Source organism: Gopherus evgoodei, chromosome 15, assembly GCF_007399415.2.
Source record: "Gopherus evgoodei ecotype Sinaloan lineage chromosome 15, rGopEvg1_v1.p, whole genome shotgun sequence".
Classification (NCBI taxonomy): domain Eukaryota; kingdom Metazoa; phylum Chordata; order Testudines; family Testudinidae; genus Gopherus; species Gopherus evgoodei.
In genome coordinates this window covers 15430967-15455371 of record NC_044336.1, presented here as the reverse complement: position 1 = coordinate 15455371, position 24405 = coordinate 15430967, and the positions used below count along the sequence as shown (strand labels likewise).

General features: G+C 48.2%; 1 protein-coding gene across 2 annotated transcripts; it reads right to left on the bottom strand.

Annotated features, from left to right (window-relative positions):
* Positions 1-6035: 6035 nt before the first annotated feature.
* Positions 6036-22846, bottom strand: USH1G (USH1 protein network component sans). Of its 2 annotated transcripts, XM_030534964.1 has the most exons (3): positions 22514-22846; positions 7685-8926; positions 6036-6401 (listed from the first exon to the last, which is right to left on the bottom strand). In XM_030534964.1, the coding sequence occupies exons 1-3, from the start codon at positions 22675-22677 to the stop codon at positions 6398-6400; spliced, it is 1410 nt and encodes a 469-aa protein (XP_030390824.1). In that variant the 5' UTR covers positions 22678-22846; the 3' UTR covers positions 6036-6397. The 2 variants fall into 2 exon arrangements, with proteins under 2 accessions (XP_030390824.1, XP_030390823.1); XM_030534963.1 differs by lacking the exon at positions 6036-6401 and having other exon boundaries at positions 7681-8926.
* Between the last annotated feature and the right edge of the window lie 1559 nt (positions 22847-24405).

Here is a 24405-nt window from a genome sequence, read left to right as displayed (position 1 = left end):
GCGTCTTGTCCACATCTTGGCAAAATAAAGTTAAATTCAGCTAAATTAAGGGGGCTCTTAGCTTTGGCTAGGCTGTAGGTCAGTCCTCCAGAGGGACCCTGCTGCAGAACAGGTAAGGTCCTTGTAGATGCACCTAGCAAGAGCATTCCCTGCACAAGGGCAATGTGGAAGAAGCCACAGGGACATGGGGAAGTGAGCTCTACCATGGAAGGGCATGAATACAGCATAGCCCGGCTCCCACTGTCAAGATTACAACTGGGATTTACCAGTTCATCAGCCATTTTCCATCTCAATGGGCTGGAAATGGCCTGGTGACAAAAGGAGCAAATACATTGTTTTGATTACTCCTATCCTTTGCCCTTGGACAACTCATGGACAAGCAGGCTGGGTTACCCAATCAGGGGAAGGAACCTTGGTCATCCATAGGTCTGTGTTCACCTCTTGCACTCACACACAAACCCTAGGCCCCGTGGCTTTAATTCTGCAGAGGTTAAGATGGTTTTAAATTCCAGTGTGACTGCCAATTTATTCCAGCAGGGGGAGCTGTTGCCTTATTTGTAAATCTAGCATGCTCTTTGCCGTAGAAAGAAGCGGACACAATCGTGTAGTTGCATGAAAAGACCAGTTGGTGGGACTCGGTATTCATTGTCTGTCGGCTGGGAACTTGAAAAGTCAATGCATCTAATTTCAGTGCATTTGTCCTGGACTTTAATCCAGAGGTTCTACAAAGGGCCAGATTTAACTGCTTTGTATATTCAGAGAGCTAATAACCCTTTCAGTAATAAAGGAATAAATCCTTAAGAGTTCCTTTCACCCTCAAGCACATTACAACTATTCAGCGATTAAAGCATTTCAACACCCTGTGGCCACAGGGGATTTTTAGTATCATCCCCATTTTACGGCTGGACAGCAAAGGCTGAGAGTATGTTTCCACTGCCAAAACAAGAGTTAAAACTTGTCTTAGCAGCTCACCTTCAACCCCAGGCGCCACTACATGCTTGTACTTGAGCTGCTAACCCGAATCTCTCGGGCTTTGCTGCTGTTTTAACCCGAGCTAGATAACCCGAGGTAGGAACGCGGCATTTTTTGCATTGTAGACAAACCCTAAAAGAGATTCAGTGACTTGTCCAAGGTGACAAAGCGAGTCACTGGCACAACCAGGACCTAACCCCTGCAGTCCTGATTCCATTGCCTCTCCCCTAAGCACTCAACCAAGCTCCCTCTTTATATGCTCCTAATTCGGAGCCCTCTGGGAGTCACAGCTGTGTCTGTAGCTGATAGGCAGGCTCAGGCTGTTGCTCTGGGGTAAAACGAACAAGCTGATCTCATCAGGGCCACAGACGTGTAGACAGAAATATGCACAGGCATCTGCATAGACACTCAGCAACCAGGAATGAGAGAGAGACACACTAGACCCAAGACCAGGAGCAGGAAGTGTTCCCAGAGCCACAGAGAGGGGACAAGGTGTATCAAAGAGCCCCAAAAGATTCTATAATGGGATCTGCTGGAGCTCAAAGCTGTGACAGAGAAGCAACATTACAGCTGGGTTTTTAACTAGTCTCTGGAATAAAATTCAAGCCCTGGCACTGATGGTGTTAACTTGAGATTCTGCCCTCTGGTGTGAACCTTTCCACCCTCACTTCTTCTTGGGAAGCAAAAGAAGCCCAAATTCCCACACAAGCGTGACCTACTGATACAGCCAAGCATCCAAATCAGCGTCAAGGACATCACTGTACAGAGGGTGTGTTCCTTAAAAAATGTGTAATTATCAGGCAGTTTAAGGGGGAGGAAGTTCATGGTCTCTAATAAATAAACGGTAAACAACATGGTCCTTGAACAGGTAGGAATCACATACAATGAAGAGAGAATGGATACCTGCAGAGGTCCGAGGTTTTACATATATACATTTAATAAACAGAAAGGTACCTGGTGCAGGAATGTCCTGGTGCGAGGGAATGTGTAGAATGGAAGTGATGTGGTGGGGGGGCATTTTTCACATCTTCACATACTGGGCCCACCTCACTCTAGGTTGGAGATGGACTCCAGCCTCACCATTCACAGCTGGAGCAGCTGAGAGTTTGGATCCAGGGCTTTTCCTTTAGTCCTTTATAAAGGGAGGGGCTGGTTGAACCTATCCCATCTGTGGAGTCATTTATAACAGGCCCACTGCTCCCTGGTTTGAATGAATTCTGGAGCAGGGTTTCAAACACTGCCCTGAGCTTGTGGGCTGTTTGCATCTGGGGCTCGAATTGGGGCTCAGACTATTTAAGTTCATATACATTCAAGTTTTCCCCAGGATGGACCTGAATCATCTACCCAGCTGCTTTCAAACAAGGGTCAGGGCCTGGATTGAGACTATCTTCCGACTTAGCTTTGTTTGTCTTCTCTGGAACCTCTCACTTCGGGGCGGGGGCCATAGTCAAGGTGGATTGTTCGGTGTGGCCACTACCAAGGGCCTGTCGTGCTCTCCCTCTTGCCATGCTCCACAGCCCACCCGAGTCAATGCAAGTCTTTCCTCTAATTTCAATAGGCTTTAGCTCAGGGCCCGTGTGAGCCAGGCTGGTCAGGGTGAGTAGCACACGTACTACTGCTTCCTCACTAGAGCCCCAGCTCAGCAGGGGCCATGCCCATTCAGCAAAGCTCTTACGCACAGGGATAACTTTACGCACGCGTTTAAATCCTGTTGAAATCATCCAGATTTCAGTACGTCCCTGAAGTTAAGCATGTGTTTCAGTGCTTTGCTGAACAAGGCTGGATGGCTGAATGGCGGCCTACCAGGTACATTCTGCTACAGGTTGTTCTCCACCAGCTCCCCCTGGCTTCAGTGGAAAGTGTGGGTGCAGGGCCCAACCCCATTGTCACATCTTTCCCCACGTACATGGAGGACTTGAGCCCAATCCCCCCCCCAAAACCCTCCTTCTAGTACAACACTCTGTGATTGACATGCCATGTCCCAGGAGACAAAACATTAACCAGCACAGCCAGGGCTGGCTCCAGCTTTTTTGCTACTTCAAGCAGGGAAGAAAGAAGAAAAAAAAAGATAAAGCCGCGGTCGGCGGCACTTCGGCAGCAGCTCTACCGCGCCACTTCATTCTTCGGCGGCGGGTCCTTCGCGCCGAGAGGGATTGAGGGACCCGCCACCGAAGACCCAGATGTGCTGCCCCTTTCCATTGGCCGCCCCAAGCACTTGCTTCCTGTGCTGGGGGCTGGAGCCGGCCCTGAACACAACACTCACTGGACACGACACTTTGCAAACAGCATGGCTGGGTTTCTACTTTCATCTTTGTCCCAGAGTGACACACGCAGTGCCAGGAGCGGGCAGTGACAGTAGGTGCAGCTGGGAGGTTAGGAACAGCTGTGAGAGAGCAGGAGTGACCCAATCCCAGCTGCTCCAAACAGCTCCCTCCAGGCAGTCACCTAATGTCACATGTCAAACAGGTAATCCAGGTTGCTCCAGGAAAACAATGAATCAGGAGCACTACCAAATGGCAGGGATTGCATTTCTTACGTGAACTATACAGGGGTTACTCCTGCTTTCCAGCAGGAGCCAGAGGGCCATGGGCTTTCAAGCAACTAAAAAGGTCCTGGCTGATAGAGTGGGGCATGGAGTGAGTTTACTGCCCCAGGAATGTTTTTGAGATATTGAAAAAATTTCCTGTCCCTAATCCAGATGAAAAGGCAAAATCTGGAAAATTTTCATGAACCAAAGAAAAGCTGGTTCAGGTCAATCAATATGTTTCATTTCAATTCTGATTGTTTAAAAAAAATGTTTTTTATTCTGATTAGTTTGTTTCTAGAGGAGACAGTTTTTCAATTAAAAAAAACAGAATTGCTCATTTTGAAAAGGTCAAAATATTTGGAAACTATTTTTTTCCAAAAATTTTCTCAAGTTGAAAAACAAAAATTGAAATGGACCCTTTCCCACCAGTGGTTTCGGGTTTGGATGAATCAGCATTTTCAGATAAAAATGTTTCATTGGAAAATGCCTGACTAGTTCCACTTGCATGAGGGGTATTATTGCAAACACTGGAATGAGGGGTATTATTGCAAACACGGACTGTATGGATCAGAACCAAAACCCCACAGCAGAGCACCCCTGAACTTGGGGGAAATGTGGATCTGAACTTGGAGGCTTAGGTCCATAACAAAATGGATATTAAAGTGTTTTAGTTACTAAGCCCAACCCATGAGGGAGTCATCTGATAGCTACTGCCTCAAACTCTTCTTCGGTTGATCACGGTGTTCCCACACACCAGCCATTCTTGGGTCATTTCCCATCATCCTCTTCTATGAAAATAGGCTCCACAAACCCAACCCAAACCTGGGTTATGGGAAGCTAGAAAGCAAACCCTCTGAATGGCCTTGATCCATGCAGGTTTATGTTTCGCCTCACTCAAGCATCCAGCGTTTCTTTGCAAATGCTCCAGGAAGAGCCAAATGGAGCTTCATCCCTCTCTCCTACTGCCAGAATGGTTCTTGGCTGTTATGCCTTAGTGAGTCACAATATCCAAAAGACTCAAGGTGCCAGAGCTCACTGCTGAGTCTCAGATCGGCCTGAGAGGAGTTAGGGGAGAATCCGAGTTCTGTTTGCAGGTGATGGGCTCACTGTGCAGCTAGTCACTAAAGCCCTGTATAATTCATAGAAGAAGATGAGGGAGGTCATGGTACAAATATGGCTAATAAATTGCCACTGGAAGACTCCTTTTTACTGGTGGTCCCACCCCTGCGTATACCTCCTTTTCTGGAAGTTCCCAAGGATGGAGCTCCCTGAATCCATTAAGAATACCAGAGCCACAAACCCAAAGGAACAAGCAGATCACATAGGCCTTGCAGCACAAGCATGACAAAAGAATTGGGAGAAGTTTTCCCTTTGGAATATGCGGGACATTTTGGCCACTCATTTCAATCCTGCTGTAATCAGTTCCTGGAAATATCACATGCACAGAAGTGACACTTGCAGGCACATCCACAGACAGCAGAGCAACAGGCAAGTCCGAATAGGGTAGTATCCCTTTAAATAGTTTGTGAGCCTTCACCGCATTCTGTGTTTTAGAGCCCACCAGAAACTAACCAGAGCTGCAGTGTCTCTAGGCGACATTCCTGTAGGAAATCCACCATAAGGCACAAGGCACTTGCTTGAATATCTGGATAAATCTTTGCACTGATCTGTTAGTGGCAGGATGGTAAAGAGCTGCGGTGACATGTTTGATACCAGTTATTTGGTATCAATTGACACTCTATGGTGCTCACAAATTATTTAAAGGGATACTACCCTATTCCTACACACCCATGTTTCATCACCCTCTTGGTTATTAAGGGTGAAGAATTCTCATGTCTCCCTCAGGAGCATAGTGTTTGGAAGCAAGTTCATTTGTCCAAAAGAAACTGGGCTCAGGATGCACCAGCTGTAGCCACAGTTCAGGAGTATTCAGGTGATGGGGTTTGGTTAAGCCCACTACAAAGACCGTGATGGGAATTCAGACTGGGATTTTGAGCTCCCAAATTTCAGGGGTGCCCGGAATCAGGTTTTTGGTTTGGATCCATCTCTATTAAAATTAATAATTGTGCTTTGCACTTCTGGAGTTTTTTCCATATAAGGATCTCAGTGCACTTTATAGACATTAATTACTTAAGCATCACAGCACCCCTGCAAGTTAGGACAGGATTATTGTCTCCTGGGAGCATTCTCTCCATTTTACAGAATGGAAAACTGAGGCACAGAGCGGTAAAGACCAATGTGTTCAAAAGTGCCATTGATTTGGGGTGCCTTTGTTTCTGGATGTCCCATTTGAGACATCTAGGGCCTGATTTTCACAGGAGCTGAACCTCCCAAGTTTATGTGAAATCAGAGCTGTGGGGCTGTGAGACTCAGACCCATGGGGTCTCAAGTTGGGAACCCAAAACCTGAGGCTCCAAAAACCAGCAATCGCTTTTGAAATGGTGGCTGCAAATGACTTCTCCAAAGCCACACACTGAGTGAACAGCAGAGCCAGGAACAGAAGCAAAGTGTCCTGATTATTTATTTGTTGGTCCATTCCAAGGTATCACATGGTTCTCTTTGTCCATGGCTTCCTGTGCTTTGTCAAACTGTGATCACATGGAGTTTCAGCTATCAGCTTCATAGCGTAGGACGATCTTGTCACCCCTCTAGCAAGCAGGCTAAAGGAGCTCCATTCAGCAAAGATGGAATGTCAGGCAGGTCATAGCTCAATGATTCCTCTCAGCAGCAGGTTCCTGTTGGGCAGAGTCCCTCAGGCTGAAAGCAGAATGGGGAAGGAGGCAGTCAGCCAGGAGGGACTGGACTACACTGTGGCTTTCAGTTGTCCTAGTGGAGGAGTCACTGGTTTGGGTTTTCTGGCAACTTAGAACTGGTTTTGTTTGTTGTTCATAAAAACTGCTATCTGTGAAGGAAAAGAGAAAACCTGTTAGCAAGCTCACCCTGGGGCCAAACACTGAGCAGATGGCCCAAACCAACACTGAATAATGGTGAAAAGAAGAGGGAATGCATCAGAGAAGCTAGAGTCCAGCATGTGGTCCCACAATGAAGGACGAGGTATCGGATTTTCAATGGATATGCCGCTTGGTGATGACGATTTTCAAAGCACTCGGAGATTTAGACTCATGCCCTCCATTAATCTTAATGAAAGACATGTTTAAATACCCCAGACAGCTCTGAAAATCTCAACGAGCATTAGCCAAACAGCTAAAGGTGGCAGTCTTAACTGGATCGTGGACACACAGTTTAGCAGACATGTAACAGAAGTAAAAGATTAAAAAGTGACCCCAATTCTGAATTTGTAATTATTGAGGGCACAGATGCTACCACTTAGACACCTATTGATTGCAACCCAAGTCATTAGGTGGGAGCATCTCTGCTGGGAATTAACTGCAGGCACAAAACTGCACCCACCGTTACGAAGGTCAAACTGATGATACCTTTTTAGAAAACAGGGTCTAGGGTCCCAACATGTGAACTTAGCTTCCGTTTAGTTATCTTCCAGTATGGATGTGCAAATAGACTTGACCCAAACCTTCAGTCAGAACTGGAACCAAACCTTTCTTAATGTATAGAGGCAAACCCGGAGACTCTCCCCCCATCACGTGCACACAATTTCCTTTGTCCTTCCCAGTCCCAGGCAGCACTACAGGTGGAAATGCCAAAATGCCACCAAAAAGGGATGATTTTGTAAGACTCTCAACCCAAGTTTGCAAACCCAAGAGCTCTGGATAAAAGCCCAGGCATCTGGGGTGGGACTTGCAGACTGGCTTAACGCTGTGCTCATTGAGATCAATGGTAAATCTCCTGTTGATTTCAATAGAAGCAGAGCTAGGTCAAGGTTGGGGGCTTCTGAAGCTCCTACCCAGGAGTACTCGCTAGGAATTTGACCTCAGAACAGTCTGAGTTTGTTCAGGTTACGGAGCAGCAAGAACTTCAACTCCCACCCACCCAGCATAAGAAACACCGAGAAATTACCTAACTCAAGCAACTCTGTAACCACCCAAGATCTCCGTGGGCTGGCAAGTTCCTGTCTTGCGTATAAATGAAGAAATACTGATCTTAGCTGGGCTCCTATTCTTCAGATGGACAATACGTTGAGCACATATTTAAGCATTTCAGTTCCCCGTCTCCCCATGCTGAGGGATATATGGCTCTAGGGCTAGATAGCAAGGGACATCTACTTACAGCTCGGTGTCTGCAATAACATCAGGCCTCTCCAAGGTCTGCTTCCTCCTCTGAATGGCATCCAATATCTTTTTCCTAGGCCCCAGTGGGATGTTGATGCTCTTCAGGTCATTGTCTGAACACAGCATGAGGGCCTCCAGGTCGATCTTCTCTTTTTTCAGGATGGAGATGAACTCAAACATGTGCAGGGAAGCCAGGAAGGCCTCCAGGGGACTGGTGTCGGGTTCGTTGTCGTCGTCCAGGCCCAGCTCCACCTCCTCCCAGGGCAGCTCCTCCGCGTTCCTCTCCTGCAGGCTGTTGGCACTGCCGATGCTGTCATCGAGACTTGGCGAGCGCTGCAGGCAGCTCCGCAATTTGACACCTACCTCATCCAGGTTGCCCTCGCCCAGCATGCTGGCATCCTCCTGGCCGATCCCAAAGAGCCCACTGCTGACGTAGTTCCTCCGGAACACCATGGTGCCAAGCCCAGGCCGGTTAAACAACGAGTCATGGCCAGAATCCGTGCTGACCTCCGAGTGGGCTGAGTCTATGTGCAAACCTGGGTCGCTTATGGCACGGGAGACGGTATCTTCGTCAGTTAGAAACATGTCTCTGATGTTGCGCCGGGTCCACTCCTTTGGGCTAGCGTAAGTGCCCTGCTTCACAAACATGACATCATTCCCCAGCTGCAGGCCCGACAAGGACCTCATGCTTTTCCGCCCATCCTCGTAGATCTTAAACGTTCCATCCACCTGCTTCTTCTTCTCCAGCTTCTTCTGCATTTTGGTCTTGCCCTTGGCTGTGCCGTGGAGAGTGGCTTGGGAATATGGCAGGGACGTCACCACGGACATGTGCTGGAACTTCCTGCTCAGAGTGCTGCTAGAGTAGCTGGAGAAACTCATGGTGTCGGAGTTGTCAGACATCTCCTTCTTGTACCTCTTCTCCATCCGCTCGTGGTGCTTTTTCTGCATCTTCACGCAGTCCTTGATCCTCCTCTCTGCGTCTCTGAAAGCCTTGTCCTTCAGCTTGCTCACCAGCTTAGGGTTGAGGCTGCTCTGCTTGGCGGCAATGGAGTCTAGGTACCGCACACACTCCATGTGTCCCTTCATGGCAGCCATGTCCAGTGGTGTATGGTAGTCATTGTCCAGACACCAGATGTTGGCCCCAAATGACACCAGGAAGGAGAGGCAGTTCAGATGGCCATTGGCTGCCGCTAGGTGAAGAGGTGTGTTCCCCCAGATGTCACATTTGTCTGGATCACCCCTAAAACAATGTTTGGAACAACTAATTAATGCGTGGTTCCATTGGGCTGACCTTACTGTGCAGATATGAAGTGGGGTTTAAAGAGATATTTACTAGACAATACGCTCATGCATTGTGTGCCACAACCCCCATTACCATACAAGCTCTTTCTTCCTGCAGCTCCCCTGCAATATAAGCAACAGGTCCTTTAGCACAGCCACTACACCCCACCCCATAAGTCTTCTGAAGAAGTGTTGTGAGCATCAGGCAATCATACGGTTTACAGACAACCTTTCTGTTACCCATATTTAGCCCCAAAGGTTACATTCATGCACCTGTGTCCAATTCACTGTCTTCTCTCCATGCTGGAGTGGGACCTGAGCTGTGAAACTGGGATCCAGATTCCGAACATCCAAGAGTTGGTGGGACTAGTTCTGGAATATTTGTTTGGTCCATTATGCAGGTAGAGGCCATTTGCAAAATTTAGATGCAGGTTCAAATCTCTACCATCTCCAAAATCTGATGGTGTTCCCAAAAATAAGCCCTGTACTCCATGTGCACTTCTACAGATCCTCCCTAGGGTCCCCCCTGCTGGAGATGCCAGGATAAATGTCCATCCAAAGCACTGGACCTAAATCACATCAGCTGTTTCATCTTTGCACCTTCATGTGCACGACATGAACTGCATCCCTGTCTCATAGTTGTGCCTGGGGCAGCATTCAATAAGACCAGGTGGGTTTTTTTTACCTTACCAAGTTTGGTTTTCGATTGCACAGCTGAGAGCAAGTTGGTATTAGCACATCCTGAGAATCCGGTTTCAAAGGAAGTGGAGATTAGGTTTCCATCCTTCTCAAGAGCCACAGACTCAACTAATGTGATTAGCAAACTCTGTAGTGATGTCAGCACCTATCCCCGCCAGCCACTGCTGGTCACCAGTTTTGCAGCCTCCCCTAATGAGAAAGATCCAATAGGGTCTGTGAAACAGGATTTGGCCATAGAAAAAGTGCACTTGAGAATACTTGGGGAGATGTCTGCGCTCCTAACAGTCCCCTCTAGTTGCGATCTGCTGAAATAAGACACAGCTATTCCCCTTCCAGCGTCAACTATGCACTTGTGTCTATGAGTCAATTAAATGTCCCCAGCTGTCAACAAGCCTGCCTCACTCACGCACAGTCAAAATAACAGAACTACCAAACTACACTGCTACGCCGTTCCCTAGAGCGACTCCTCCTGGGAGAGCATGGGACTGCACAGCTCTGAGTTCTACTGTCACCAGCATTCCTACACCTTTCCTTACAATCTTGCCTGATGAACTACAGCTGCCATTAGAGAAACTGGGTGCTCCCTCACAGCCACTGATGCACCATTCCAAAACTTGGCCTCACTGGGAGGGACTGAAATGGGAGCTGAGCCACCACACAGCCAGTGCTCTGCCAGCTCCTGTGGATGGATATCATATCCTCCAGGCCTATAAAGAAAGAGAACAGATTGGTGGGAAGAGAAGGGAGAGACTGGCACTGGAGAGGCTGAGAGCTTTCTTCCATCCTGCACCAGTGACCTCCTTCCTACAGTCACAGGGCCTCTCACTCAGAGGAGCTGATATGGAGGCACCAGACATTCCCTCACCAGCCATGGGGTAAGGGCTTGGCTCCAGCCAATCGTGCTGCAAGAGGCGAAGATGACACCTGCAAGAAGAGGCTCACTTGGCAATAGGTGTGAGCTTCCCCACTGGCTGTGCCCTTTTACCGCAGGGGCTGGGACTGGAGGGAGGGGAGCTTTCCCACAGCCAGCCTGGCCTGCACCATTCCCAACAGCGTCTCCTTTAGCCTCAGTGTCGCAGATTTCCCTTTCCCGTGCCCACCCTTCCCTCCAAACGTTGGGAGCAGAGCCTAGACCAGAGCTGCTCCTGCGTTCAATTTTGCAAAACTAAATCCCAAGCAATGCGTCACCTGGATCCATCTAACCCCTAATGGAAAAAAGACATTGAGTCCAGTCCTGCATCCAGACCTGTCATTGGCTTCAGAGGGAGCGTTGTGCTCGAAAGACTTTGAGGATCAGGCCCAGAAAGATCAGGCAAAGGATCAATGAACGTTAGGGATCCATTCACCCAGCAGCAGGACAGGGAAGGTTGATCTTGGCTGCAGGTATCCTACCTACTCTAGAGGATCTGAGCTCTGGTGACAGGTGTAGTTACTTCCTAGTTCCTCTGCTAGCTCCGCCTGGCTCCCTCCACCCTAGTAATGACATGTCAAGGCTGGGAAATTCATGGGGAGGATAAATATTTGATGAATTGCAAGAGAGGAGTAAATTATTTATCCAGCTGGATTAAAGAGCCAGCAAAACTGTAACAGCCAGTGCCGGCAGTGGGCTTATACGGGTGTGAACTGTTGTTTGTTTGTGTTTGTTCTGAGTGGCCACACGTTTGTCAGAGTTGGGCATGTTCCTCTGTGCATGGGTAGGAGTGTATGGGAGAGAGAAGGGCATGATGGATCAGCATGTTCACATGTTATGTGTGGACCAGGAGCAAAACTCTGGTTCCAAACCTAATGACTGGACTTTGATTCAAGTAGCACAACTAAGGCCCATTTCTCATGTGCTTTGGACTGCAGAGGGGTATTTCTTGTGCATGCTTCTGGCCTCTTTTGTAAAGTGCTCTTTGATCTACTGATGAAAAGTGCCATATAAACAACTAGGGATTATTATAATTATCATGCTTTCCTTATGCTTTTTGTTGCCGCAGGGAGCCATTAGCTGGGGAGAAATAACACGCAGTCCAGCTGCATCAGACTATGTCCCGCATCCAAGGACCAAAACATTATAACTAGGGTGACCAGATGTCCCGTTTTTATAGGGACAGTCCCGTTTTGAGGGCCTTTTTCTTATATAGGCACCTATTACTCTCCACCCAGTCCTGTTTTTTCACAGTTGCTGTCTGGTCACCCTAATTATAACAAGACTAGATCTCTTACTGTGGCCCCATACCTGGCTCCTTGAGGCACTAGAAATGTCCATGATAAACAACTCCTTGTAAAGTGGGCATATCCGATCCGGAGTCAGGGATAGACGATGAACAGGAGTTTACCGTCACTTACTGTTTTTAGAATCACTTCTCAGAGCAGAACCACAGTTCCAGGGCATTGCACATTGTTAATTGCAAAGTCCAGGAAGTGGGAACATATTCTAATCACAGGTAATACATCGTGTTTATTCGGCGTGACACTTTTCAGCGTCAAAGCGTTTTCAAGTGCTGAGTCAACAATCACAGCAATTATTAATATTACTTTTTTTTAAACTACTTTTAACTGGCCCCCTAGGTGTACATAAGCCTACACTGAGTCACCGTGCTATCTTATCACTGTACTGCTCACCCTTCCTCATTCCAGCCCATTCCTTGGGTTTGTGTCGCTCCACTTGTGCCATTGCAGCTAAAATTAGGCCCTGATTTTGCAAACATTTATTCATGTCCTGAGCTTAAAGCATGTGTGTACTCCCTTTGAAATCAATGGGACAGTTTGCACATGGAAAATCAATTGCATGTCGATGTGTTTGCAGGATTTGGGGCGGGGGGGCTGGCTGGGACTGTAAACTCTTTGGGGCAGAGAAAGTATCTTTCTATCTGTCCTGTCAGCGTAATAATTCTTACTCTTTGCCTGAAAAAGCAAAACTGTTGCCAAGATATGGTAGATTCCCCTTATTAGCAACCCTTTGGTTACCTGCAAAAGGTTGCCATTATGCAGCCATTGCCAATAAGCAGACGGCAAGTTTGTGAGGCTGCAGCCAGAGAAGGAAGCACTGGGACCAGCTGATCCCAGCCACAGGCAGGTTTGTGGGGCTGCAGGCAGGGAAAGCACGTCCCAGCACTTCCTTCACCGGCTGCAGCCTCACAAACCTGCCTGCAGCTAGGGATTTTCTTCCGAAAAATGTTCTTAATAAGCAGCATGCCATTGCCAATATCCAATCGACTGTTGTTGGAATCGCCCTCAGGGGATTTCGCTCCCTCAGAAAAGACTAGATCAAATTGGTATCCAGAGCGGGCAGGTGAACACCCCCAAACTGGATCCAGGGTTTTGGTTCTGTCCATGAGAAACGTAGGTTTGGATCTGGATCAAACTGTGGATGTTGATCACTTGGGAGTTCTGGTGCATTTGAAATCCAGAACTGGATTCTGTAGCCTGAGCCCATGTCAAGGCTTCGCAGAGGGAATGGATCTTTCTTCTACTGGTTCGTTCTGTATTTTAATGGGTGGCTGGGATGTTGTTATTGATTATTATGTATGATTTGTATTGTGGTAATGGCTAGGAGCCCTAGTCATGGACGAGAAGCCCAGTGCAATAGGTGCTGTACGGACACAGAACAAAAAGACAGTCCGTGCCCATGTCTATTCCTATATAGCAACAGTGTTGTCTAGTTGTCTGGAGAGCTGGGAGCTAGTAATTCCTGAGATCAAATCCTGACTCTGCCACTGGTGCCATCTGTAAACTGGGCTGGACATAAATTCCATGAATTAAAACTTTATAGGGAGCAAATATCTCAGGGGATGATACAGACTCTTTCACCTCTATGTTACCAGTTCAACTCTGGCCCCGAGTGGTGGTAACAAAAGGTTATTCCAAGAGCTGCATGGGAATTTTTTTTTCTCATCAGAAATGTTGATTAAAAAAGAAAAAAAGTTTTCATTTCATTGGAAATCTTTGTGGTTTCTTTCTTTGTTTTTTTAAACTCATTTTGTGAAAATTCCACTGAAAAGCCCTTTTCTATCCAAAATGTTTGAGCTGGTTAAAATTTTCAAAAGCACCAAAGTGGTTTAGGAACCTTGGTCCTCTTTTCTGAAGTGACTTAGGCACTTTGGAGCCCACATTTCATTGAAAGTCGATGGCACTTACTCTCCTGAGTGCCTAAGGGTACATCTCCACTGTAATAAGAAAACCCAGCAGTCTCAGAGCCAAGGTCAATTGACTTGGGCTGACGGGCCAGGGGCTGTGGGGCTAAACACTGCAGGATAGACGTTCTGGCTCAGACTGAAGCCCGGGCTCTGAGACCTTCCCACCCTCGCAGGGTCTCAGAACCTGAGCTCCAGCCCAAGTCTGAACATCTACACTCCTATTTTATAGCCCCACAACCCATGTCCCAGTCACCTGAGCCAGGCCAGCCACAAGCCTTTAATTGCAGTGTAGACGTACCCTCAGTCGCTTCTGAAAATGGGACGTAGCGACTTTGAAAATATGACCCCAGCTCTAGCTATTATTAACCCTGATGGCTGGTTAGGGCTCAGGTGAAATGAGTCAACAGAGCTCATTCCCCTTGCTAGTGGCCAGCTGCAACAGCAGGTAATGGGGTCCCTTCTTGGGAGGCCTAACCAAGGCTAGGGATTGAATGGGCCATAGAGTGCGAATTACCCAGTCAGCACAGGGCCCTCTCAGCAAAAGGCCAATGGCCGTCAATGCAGGTTTCCCGTTGATAATATTTTGTCCTTGCTTTGTACCTGATTCTGCAATCTCCTGTAGTCTGGGCGGCTCTTACTCACACAAGTAGTCCCACCGAAGTCAGTGGCACCTGTCCCCAGCCAGTCCCAGCGTCCTTTGGGATCAAATTCAGCTTTGGGCTAAGAGGGTGCGACTCGCTTGATCTGCCTGCACCAGAGCTGAATGTGTCCCTTTGCCTGGACATCTCACAATGCCTTACGCAAGTGTATTATCATTCCCATGTTACAGATAGGGAAACTAAGGCACAGACGGCTGAAGTGATGGCCAAACACAGCAACAGAGCTGGGAATAGATTCCAGGTCTCCAGGTGCCCTGTGCTCAGTCCACTAGACCACAGCTGACTGGCGACCCTGAGGCATAGGATATATTCCCCTCAGCTTACAACAGAATGAGGGACAATTGGGAAGGACAGAAAACAGAACAGAATGTTCTGCTGTCCAGACCATTCTCTCCTGCTCCATAGGACAGAAGGACAAATCCTCTCCAGCCCACCCCATTGCCAAAGAATCCCTACGCTCCTCATTGTCGAGCACGTCTCCTCCCGGCAGATCAGAAGCTGGCCTGACTCCCATCCCAGTCATACCCACACTGAAGGGTTATTGTCTCCACTAAATGCCACTTTGCCTCCCCTTTCCCAGCCACCCAGTTAATTCGGTTCCTTTCCCTCGCCAGAGCCCAGCCAGGGACATGAAAAAGGCTTTTTGTGCAACTAACGAGTCGGACGAGCCACCTCTGAACCCTTCTCTTCCCCCCTCGCCTCATCCCACTGCTGCACTGAGGGGAGGAGACACGGCAGTGTTTGTTAAGAAATCTCCCCCTCCAACCAGCACCCCCCTCACCATCAACCTGCTTTGTTAGCTCCTTTCGATGGGCTGAGACCGTGAACTTTACCCAGGGCAGCCAGCAAGAGTGATTACTAGCATGGCTACGTTCAGCGATAGGCTATTCTTTTGCTCCAAACTCACGTCCCCCTGGGCTATCACCTATTCCATACTTCGGTGTGTTCCTCCCCCTGGTTCCCATCCCTGTGGTCAGGGCCGGCTCCAGTGATTTTGCTGCCTCAAGCGGTGGGGGAAAAAAAAAAAAAGCGGCAATCGGTGGCACTTTGGTGGCAGCTCTGCCGTCGCCACTTCATTCTTCAGCGGCAATTCGGCAGCAGGTCCTTCCATCCGAATTGCAGCCAAAGAGCCAGACGTGCCACCCCTTTCCGTTGGCTACCCCAAGCACCTGCTTGCTGCTCTGGTGCCTGGAGCCGGCCCTGCCTGTGGTGTCCAAACCTCTCACGGACATTAATTAATGTAGCATAACAGCCCTGCAAGGTGGGTACAGATTATTATTCCCATGTTTCAGAAGAGGAAACTGAGGCACAGAGGTTAAATTAATCAGCTGAGGTCTCACAGCCAGGTCTGTGGCAGAGCCAGGAATGTAACCCAGATCTCCTGAGTCGCTATGCAATGCCTGAACACCCTGCAGAGCTTCTGTAGGATACTGTGGGGGATACTGGGCCCTTATGAGCTGCAGAGATCCAGCAACTGGAGGTAGATAAGATAAGGACATGAACATGGCCAGGGTTGTCTACACTATCAAAGCTACTGTGTTGTGGCAGCAGACAGTTAGGTCTTGCTTGCAGAGGCTGTTTTATAAACCTGTAAGAAAACCACAAACCTGAGATGATCCAGCCTCTAGGACATTTCCCAGAAGGTCCTTATAACATGGCCTGTTCCCATCCACCCAGGCAAAGAGCAAACCATATTATAACACTCTCAGGACACACACAAACATAACTGGGTGTCCCAGCACAGGAGCTATTGTAGTATAGACAGGGGCTGGAGGATTCATTCTGAGGCATTGGCAGAGCTTAGCTAGCACTGACAGATCTATCAGCCAGGTCAGGAACTTGTTTTAAAAGAAGCCACAGCACTGCATTCCCAATAACCTATCTCCCTCAACTGCCTCTCTCTCTTTTCCATCTCCCACACACACTTTCAGTTGCCCAAGGGTAACTGTTGGCCTCCCTCCTTATCTATGCTCACTGACTAGAACATTGCATAATGGCCTGTCCCCAGCATCCACTTCACTGGGCACAGACAGAGAGATGGCAATTTACTGGGCTTGTCTGTCTGCCAGTACCATAATTCTGGGTTGCTTATCTGGCACTGATAAAGAGTAGCTAGTGGATCCTTTGTGATCCCAGCTGCCCCCTGAGACCACAGTCTCTGGCTAGTCCCCTAGATCACCCCATCTCTCATCACCCCACAAAGTACTGCAGGTGAGCACCCTATGGGCCGGAAGTTCAGACTTCTTCATGTTCAAGCAGAGTCTGCTAGGCACCAGAAAGAGACTAGTTTAAAAGTAAAGCCCTTGAAACATTTGGATATAACTCAGTTTTTATCACTCTTTCTAATAGTTGTGACTAAGTTACAAATTTTAAAAGTGACTTAGGAGCCTACTGACTTAAGTGGGTTTGGAAATTTCACCCCAGAGCGAGGTGGAAAACTGAAATAAAAAAATTCACACAAAAATTTTGACACTTCAAAGTTGTTTCCGTGTCATGGGTTCCAAATGGACCCATTTTTCATTTTTTTGTTTTCAAATTTTTTTGGCAAACATTTTTGTCGACCTTTTTCCCTAAAGCTGTTATTGAAACCTTCCGTTCTCTGAAAACTGGGTTGATTAAAAAAAATCTATACAAAACATCACTAAAACGTCTGCAAAAAATCATGATTTTTTTTAAAAAGTCAATTTTTTGGTTTCCATAAAACGCTATGTTTTAACAGAAAAAACGTTGAGTTAAAAAAAATTCTGACCAGCTCTAGCTGTGATATTTCAACACACCTTCGAGATGAACTTCAGTGATCAAGAACTGAAACTCCCATCCATACGGGCATAAGAACTACTCTAGCCACAGCTTACTGCGTTCCAGGATGGCTTCCCAGACCAGTGCGGACAGGGAAATATTTTGTCCTGAGAACCATGCCAGCCAAGCGGTGCTGCAGACCCTGTCTGTGCTATGACAACAACCAAGTCTAGCCATGATTGGCATTGTGGTTCAGCAGAGTAGGAGTGGAAGAGGCTGAAACTTGTTATGACAGGATTGAATAGACACACACCTTCATTTACAGCCCCCATCTACACTACCATTAAAACTGAGTCAGGGAACCTAATTACAATACAGCTCCCATTTGAAGACAGGCTCATAATTGTATTCAAGGTGTTAGCCTGGTTCAGGGACATGCCAAAAGGCTGGAGATGGGATGGGAAGTGACCGCATAGGGAGCCCCCGCACCACACACACTGCAGCCCCTCTAAGAAACCTAGGCTATATGGAATAGGTTGCCAACAACGTCAGAGAAGAGACTGTGTCCTGAACTAAAGAGTAAATTCATGGGTGAAATCCACTTGGACTGACTGCATTCTGTGAGCCCTTAGTCTGAATCTCAGGGTCCATTCTCTTTGCTGCGACAGGGGGTGAGGGAGAGAATTAATGGGAGTTACTCAAGAGGGCTGTTTTAAATAGACCAAGCCCAGCTGAACTACTACAAAGATCTACCACCAGAGACTGATGTTGATTGAGGAGCTATTACAATAGAAGTTAGAAAAGCCATCAGAAAACTTAAAAATAGGAAAGCGGATGGAGAGGGTAACATTATCGGAGAGATGCTAAAAGCAAGTGAGGAAACAGCCCTTGGACTTCCCTTGAGAATATGGAGTGAAGGAAAGAACCCAATCCAGCAGAAGAGAGGCCTTATACTAAAATTGCCAGAGAAAGGTGACCCCTGAAATAAGTAGAGAGGAATCACATTATCTCAGTGCCTAGGGAAATAATGTGCAACATCATCCTAGAACATATCAAGAAACAATTAGATCTCCAACTTAGAGAGGAACAAGCAGGTTTTAAACCACTAAGTTCATGTACAGACTATACTGTTATTCTCAAACATATTATAGAACTAAGTGTGGCGTGGCAAGAACCTCTTGTGATATATTTTAAAGATTTTTCCAGAAGGCTTTTGACAGCATACGCAGAAAAGTCTTTGGAAAATTATGGTACACCATAGCATACTAGCAAAAATTATTTGAATCATTAAGGATCTATATCAAAATTTCACATGTGCTGTTAAAGATGGCAACAGCATCAGCCAATGGTTTGCAGTGACAAATGGAGTAAGGCACGGGTGTATTATGTCCCCACTTCGCACTGGTCACTGACTATGTCAGGAGGAAAGTAACCATGGAGAGCAACCGAGGAATTTTATGGACAAACGATAAAAGCACAATAGGATGATCTTGCTTTTGCTGATGACATTGTCTTGCTTAGTTCAAAATATTGCTTAATGAAAGAAAAGATCCAGCTTTTGGCAGATACAGCAGAGCAAGCTGGTTTGGGAAAACAAAATACATGGCTATCAGTATCCCAGAAGCAACCATCAGAATAGACAGAGAAACACTAACAGAAGTTAGTCATTTTACCTAGCTAGCGAGTGAGATGTGCAGTGATTATGGCATCACGCTAGATGTCAAGCAACAATTAGTGAAGGCAGCTAACGACTTTCACAAGCTTGAAAAAAAATTGCAAAAATAGCAGGATTGGCGCTGACACAAAAATACACATTTTTTAACACTGGCATCATGTGGAGCAGAGTCATGGAAATCTATAACAGAAATTGACAAGAGGATCAACTCATTCCAAAGTAAATGCCTGCGAAAGATCTTCTGAGTTCATTGCAAAGAGTTTCTTGCAACATCAGAAACTTTAAGTAGAGCACACCAATCTAAGGCATCAGGCTTGGGAAGACGACAACAATGGACATTTTTAGGACATGCTTTAAAGATGCCACCTATACATTTTCCACATCAGGTGATAATATGGACACTACCTGGGAAGAGAAAAAAAAGGAGCAATCTAGAGACAATAGGGAAAGAACCCAAATCCATCAACCTGATGCCCAAACGCCTGAACAGACCAGCACGAGACCGAAATAAATGGACGCTCTCTGCACCTGAGGGTGAGGGAGGGTACAGAAGCAAAGAAGACTCAATAGAATATTCCCCAATTCTCTTATAAAAAAGGGCATGGCCCAGATCCTGCTGCCACCTCCACGTGAGGAATCCCATTGGAGACAATGGCCTTCCACTGACGTAACTGACAGCTGCATTTGGCCCCCATGTTTGGAATTCTCCTCTTTCCAACAGCCCAGTTGCTAATGAGTGAATCCCTCTCTCTGGCAACTATTGTCTCTCTGGGTATGGCTACACTGCCCTCGCCCTGGCAGAATCTCAGAGCCTGAGCCTGAACGTCAACACTGCAGGTTTATAGCCCCACATGTTCAAATCATCTGACTCTGGCCAGTCGCGGCCACGCTGTAGGGCTTTTATTGCAGTGTAGATGTACCCTCTGTCCAGGGATGGCAGATATAATAGGTCAGGGAGGCTAAGCCTCCCTTAAGCCAAGCCCTGGCCCTGCCCCCACTCCACCAAGCTGATGGCAGGCAGGAGCTCAGCCCCAGCCAGAGGCCAGCAGGCAACCCAGTGCTGAGGCCGACACTGAGGGTGGCCGGTGGCCTGGCACTGGGCCCGGCGCTGGCGTTGGCTGATGGCCTGGTTCTGGGGCTTGTCTGGCTGCGGGGGAAGGGAGTCGGGGCTCTGGGGGATGAGGGGGTGGTAGGGGCAGGGCCGCATGGCTAGCCTCCCCGGAGTGGGGGCATACGCATTACCCATGCTTCTGTCTCTCCCTAGCCCTGCACCTGACTGGCTATTCTGCATGTCCTCCACTCTCTCCCATCCCAGCATCTGAGCAGCAGCAGGCCACAGACCTCAGGAGAAAGAGCAGCATTTGGGAGCAGGGAGAGAAGAAAGGGCTTTATTAATCTCGCCCCTCAGATTGCCTCCCGGATATAACGAGGCCACCTCTGTAGCTTCTGTGAACTCTCCACTGGTTTAAGTTAACCATCTGGGTATATTTCATCTGTCCCTGACAAAGTGTGACCCATGCAGTGAGGAAAACGCATTCTAAGCACCACTAACAAAGGCGCTGCATGTACCATTAATCACCAAAAGGGCATTGGCCCTTCCCCGTTCGATTTTCCCTGTCAACAGCCAATGTATTTTATGCTGTTAATTAAACACCAGCTAAGCTACACAAGAGGGTTTCAGTTGGGACTTTCAATTCCAATTAGAATTTATAAAAGGGCCCTTCTCCGCCGGAAACCTGCCTTCAGTCTCCTGGGCAGGGCAGGCTCCAGGTCAGACGGGGGTGGCTTGGCAGAACTTTCTAGAGATCTGAAGCTGACATGGCAGAAGGAGCTGAAAATGAGCTTTCGGGTGAGCTGTGAGCTGCACTGTCAGACCGGGGGGGTGGGGGAGTGCCAGAACTGAACAGCAGGGGATGCTGCAGGGAACAAGACCAATAATGAAGCAATAATGGATGCAGCTTGGAAATGAAATAAAATGAAATACATGCTTTGCCCTTCTCTCTGCACTGCATTCATTTTAATGACAATCTCAACCCTTCGGTAAAGACCCTCTTTAATCACTCAGTGTTAAACAAGTTAAAGCCAAAGATCAGAGCCCCCCAGTAGCCCATTCCTGAAATTTCTGCCCCGGCCCCTAGCCGGATGCCTCTCTGTCCTGTAACACACAAAGAAACTTTGCTGAGATTTTTAAGCCTGGGTAAGACTATGGCACAGGCATTGGTCACACAACCGTATTGGAGCCTAAATCTTCTCTCCCAAGTCTGGTACCATTTTTACCAGCCAGCCCTTCAGCTTCTGCAAGCCAGTTCACCAGAGTCTTAATCAGATGGCTGTTGAAGACACTATGCAGTGGAGTTGTAGCTGTGTCAGTCCCAGGATGTTAGGGAGTTGAGGTGGGCTAGGTCATATCTTCTATTGGATTAACTTCTGTGGGCAAGAGAGACAAGCTTCGGAGCCACAGAGAGCTCTGCCTTCCCCAGACCTGAAGAAGAGCTCCGTGTAGCTCAGAAGCTTGTCTCTCTCACCAACAGAAGTTGGTCCAATAAAAGCTATTACCTCACCCACCCTGTCTCTCTATTGAAGACAATGACATTTATCCAATTGACTTTAATGGAGCACAATGCTGAACAGGGTAAATGATCAGTGATTTTAAGTGTCTCCATTTTTGGGTGCCCAAGAGGCATCTTAAAGGTGCTGTGCCCTCTGAAAATCAGTCTCTTTAAGGTATCTCTTGTTGAACACCCAAGGTACCCAAAAATCACTAGTCACTTTTGAGAATCCAGGCTGGGATCACTACTAACCATTGCCCGGATCACAGAGTGGCTGGAATCCACCGAAAGGTTACAATGGCTAAGAACTCATATTCCTCAGAGATGGAAACACCAACCCTCACTGACCCTGAAAACCCCATGAAAAGCCCCAAGGAACAGGAAAACCATTATAACACCCCCCTCAGCTTCAACATCAAACCAGTACTATGAAGGCTGTGGCAAAACATGGTTCAGCCTTTGAGATCTGGAGAGCTGAGAGCCAGCCCGGATCATATCACAGGAGAAATGCAGCTATAATTACTTTGCACTAATACACGCCACCTTTCATCTGAGGAACTCTGTGCACTTCACAGAGATGGGTTGGCAACACTGCTCAGGTCGGACATAGTACTAGACTAGCGAGGGTGTTTGCAAAGCAGGTTCAAGATGCACTGGGAGAGATGGGAGAGTAGCAGAACAGAAGTGGGGTTGTAGGTTTGGAAGCATGTTAGCAGAGCTGTCTGGAGGCTGGTCACTGGGCTAACGGGGATGTTCCAGGCCTGGAACAACAGGCACCAACAGAGCTGAATGAGTGACGATTGCTCAACCCCTGCTCACGCTACTTTTGAGGTTAGCCAGGGGTATCAATCTCTCACTTCCCAGATGCCTGGATACTACGCTGATGGGCGTATTAGACGGACTATGGATTGACTCAACCAGACTCACATTCTAGCAGGAAAGAAAATAGCTCAGGGGAGCAGGAGGAAAGAAGTAGCAGCCTCTGTGCAGGGCAAAGGATGGAGGCCGTGTTGATCTCCTGATCTGTGAGGGGTAGAAGGATGGGTTTTCACTGAGCTGTTCCATCAAGGTTAGGAAAGGATCAGGGCAGAAATCAGCACTTACCCTCTGCTAACTATCAGCCTCAGCGCTTCCAAGTTGCCATGATAAGCAGCCCAGAGGGTCGGGGTCATGCCATCCTCGTCGGGCAAGTTTAGGTCCTTTCTGGTGGCTTCCTTTAGCAGGTCCAGGTAGCCGTCCCGGGCTGCTCGGTGATACTGGTCGTTCATGATGCTAAGCAGTCCCCTGGCCAGCTCATCGGGGCAGGGAGGCAGGCAGGAGTATCTCAAAGGATGGGCATTGATGCGGGTAGGAGTTCCAGGCAAGCAGCTGCCTGAGAGCCGAGGAGGGAGCTGAGAGCAGTGGTTACCAGGACACCTGAGAAGTCCTGATCAGTGAAAGGAGGAACTCCTTGAAATGAATGCAGGAGATGCCTCTTCCAAAGCTCCCCCTGGGTCCTAAGAATCCTCCTTTCCCACCGGTGCAGGTCTCATGGCAAGGAGGAGAAAGTGCAGTTCAGCCCTGTCCCCAGCTCCAAGCACCTTTTAACTTTACCGTCTCTATCCTAGGGCCAGCCACGTCTCCCCAGAGCCCTCCTAAGGGGAATTCGTGCTGGAGGCATCTCCCTTCAGGCTCTTTCAGCCCCCAGGGATCTTTCTAAAAGAGGAGGAAGCCAAATGAAACACCAGGCAGCAGCAGCAGCTCTATCCTGCAAGCACAGCCAGTCCCCCAGTGCCCCTGCACTAGGGTTTAGTTTTCAAGAAAGCGTGGCTCAGTTTTTCATGGTAAAAGACGTGAGACAGTTTGGGCATGTGTGTGGGCACACTAGCTACACGGCAGCAGCATTCCTCCACCCGCCTACCCCCAACTTTCCAGGTCAGCATACAGGACACCTACAGAACTGGAACCAACAGCACGTTCAGGGTGTGGGCTCCCCGAAAGGGCTCCAAGCACCCGCTTCAGCAGAGATATCTGAGGCCTTCCCTCAGGAGGGGGCAGGACTTGGCCTGTAGGTAAAATGGCAGCACCTCCTTTAGATCTATGGACCGAATTTTCTGGCTGGAACGCACTGGTGCTGACCCCACTCCATCCCCTTCAGGATGCTGGGAGACTTCAGCCTGGACATGGGGCTCCATCCTCCTTCTGCCAGACCTGGCAGGATGCATGATCCTGTGGCGCCCTCTGCTGCCCAGTGAGGCCAAACCATAACCAGCCACATGGTTCTCCCAGCACGTGGCCCGGACCTTTGCTTTTCCTTCTTTGGGTTCACTGGGGCGCCTTGCAGTGTAATGTGCGGGGAATTTCCTGTTGCTCCCTTGACATGAATGGGAGCCAGGTCACTAACATCCCTGGGCACCTGGCCTACAGCTCATCCCTGTGGCGTGGGAAAGGCTGAGCCTGCAGGCAGTAGTGACCACAGAGCTAGGGGAGGTGGCAGGGCTGAGCCCAGGAGAGGGGAAGGAAGACAGAGAGGACTGGGAGGAGAGAAGGGTGAAGGAGGGAAATAGAAAGAGAACAGAAAAGGGACTGAGAGCGAGAGAGAGAAAGCATCACTGACAGGAGGGAACGGGAGGGATAGTGAAAGCAAGAAAGGGGCAAAAAGGAGCCGGGCAACACAAAGGGGGAAGAGAAAGATAGAGACATGTGGAGCTCCAGGCTGCATCGGTGAGTGGGCTAATGTGATAATCAAATGGCACTTAGGCCAAAGCATTCTGCAAACACTAACTGATCAACCCTCTCAACCCTCTAAGGATACAGGTAAGTATCCTACAACCAGGGCCAAATTCAGGTGTGGGGGTCCATTGTCAGCAGTGGATTTGCAGCCCTTCATATTACATCATGTCTGAACTGAGCCCAGAGAGGTTAAGTGGTAGCTAAAGAGATAGTTGTCAGTTTTAAGGCCCTTTGTATCCTTCTGGAGGAAAGACAATATAGTAATGCAAACTATTTGTTACTTA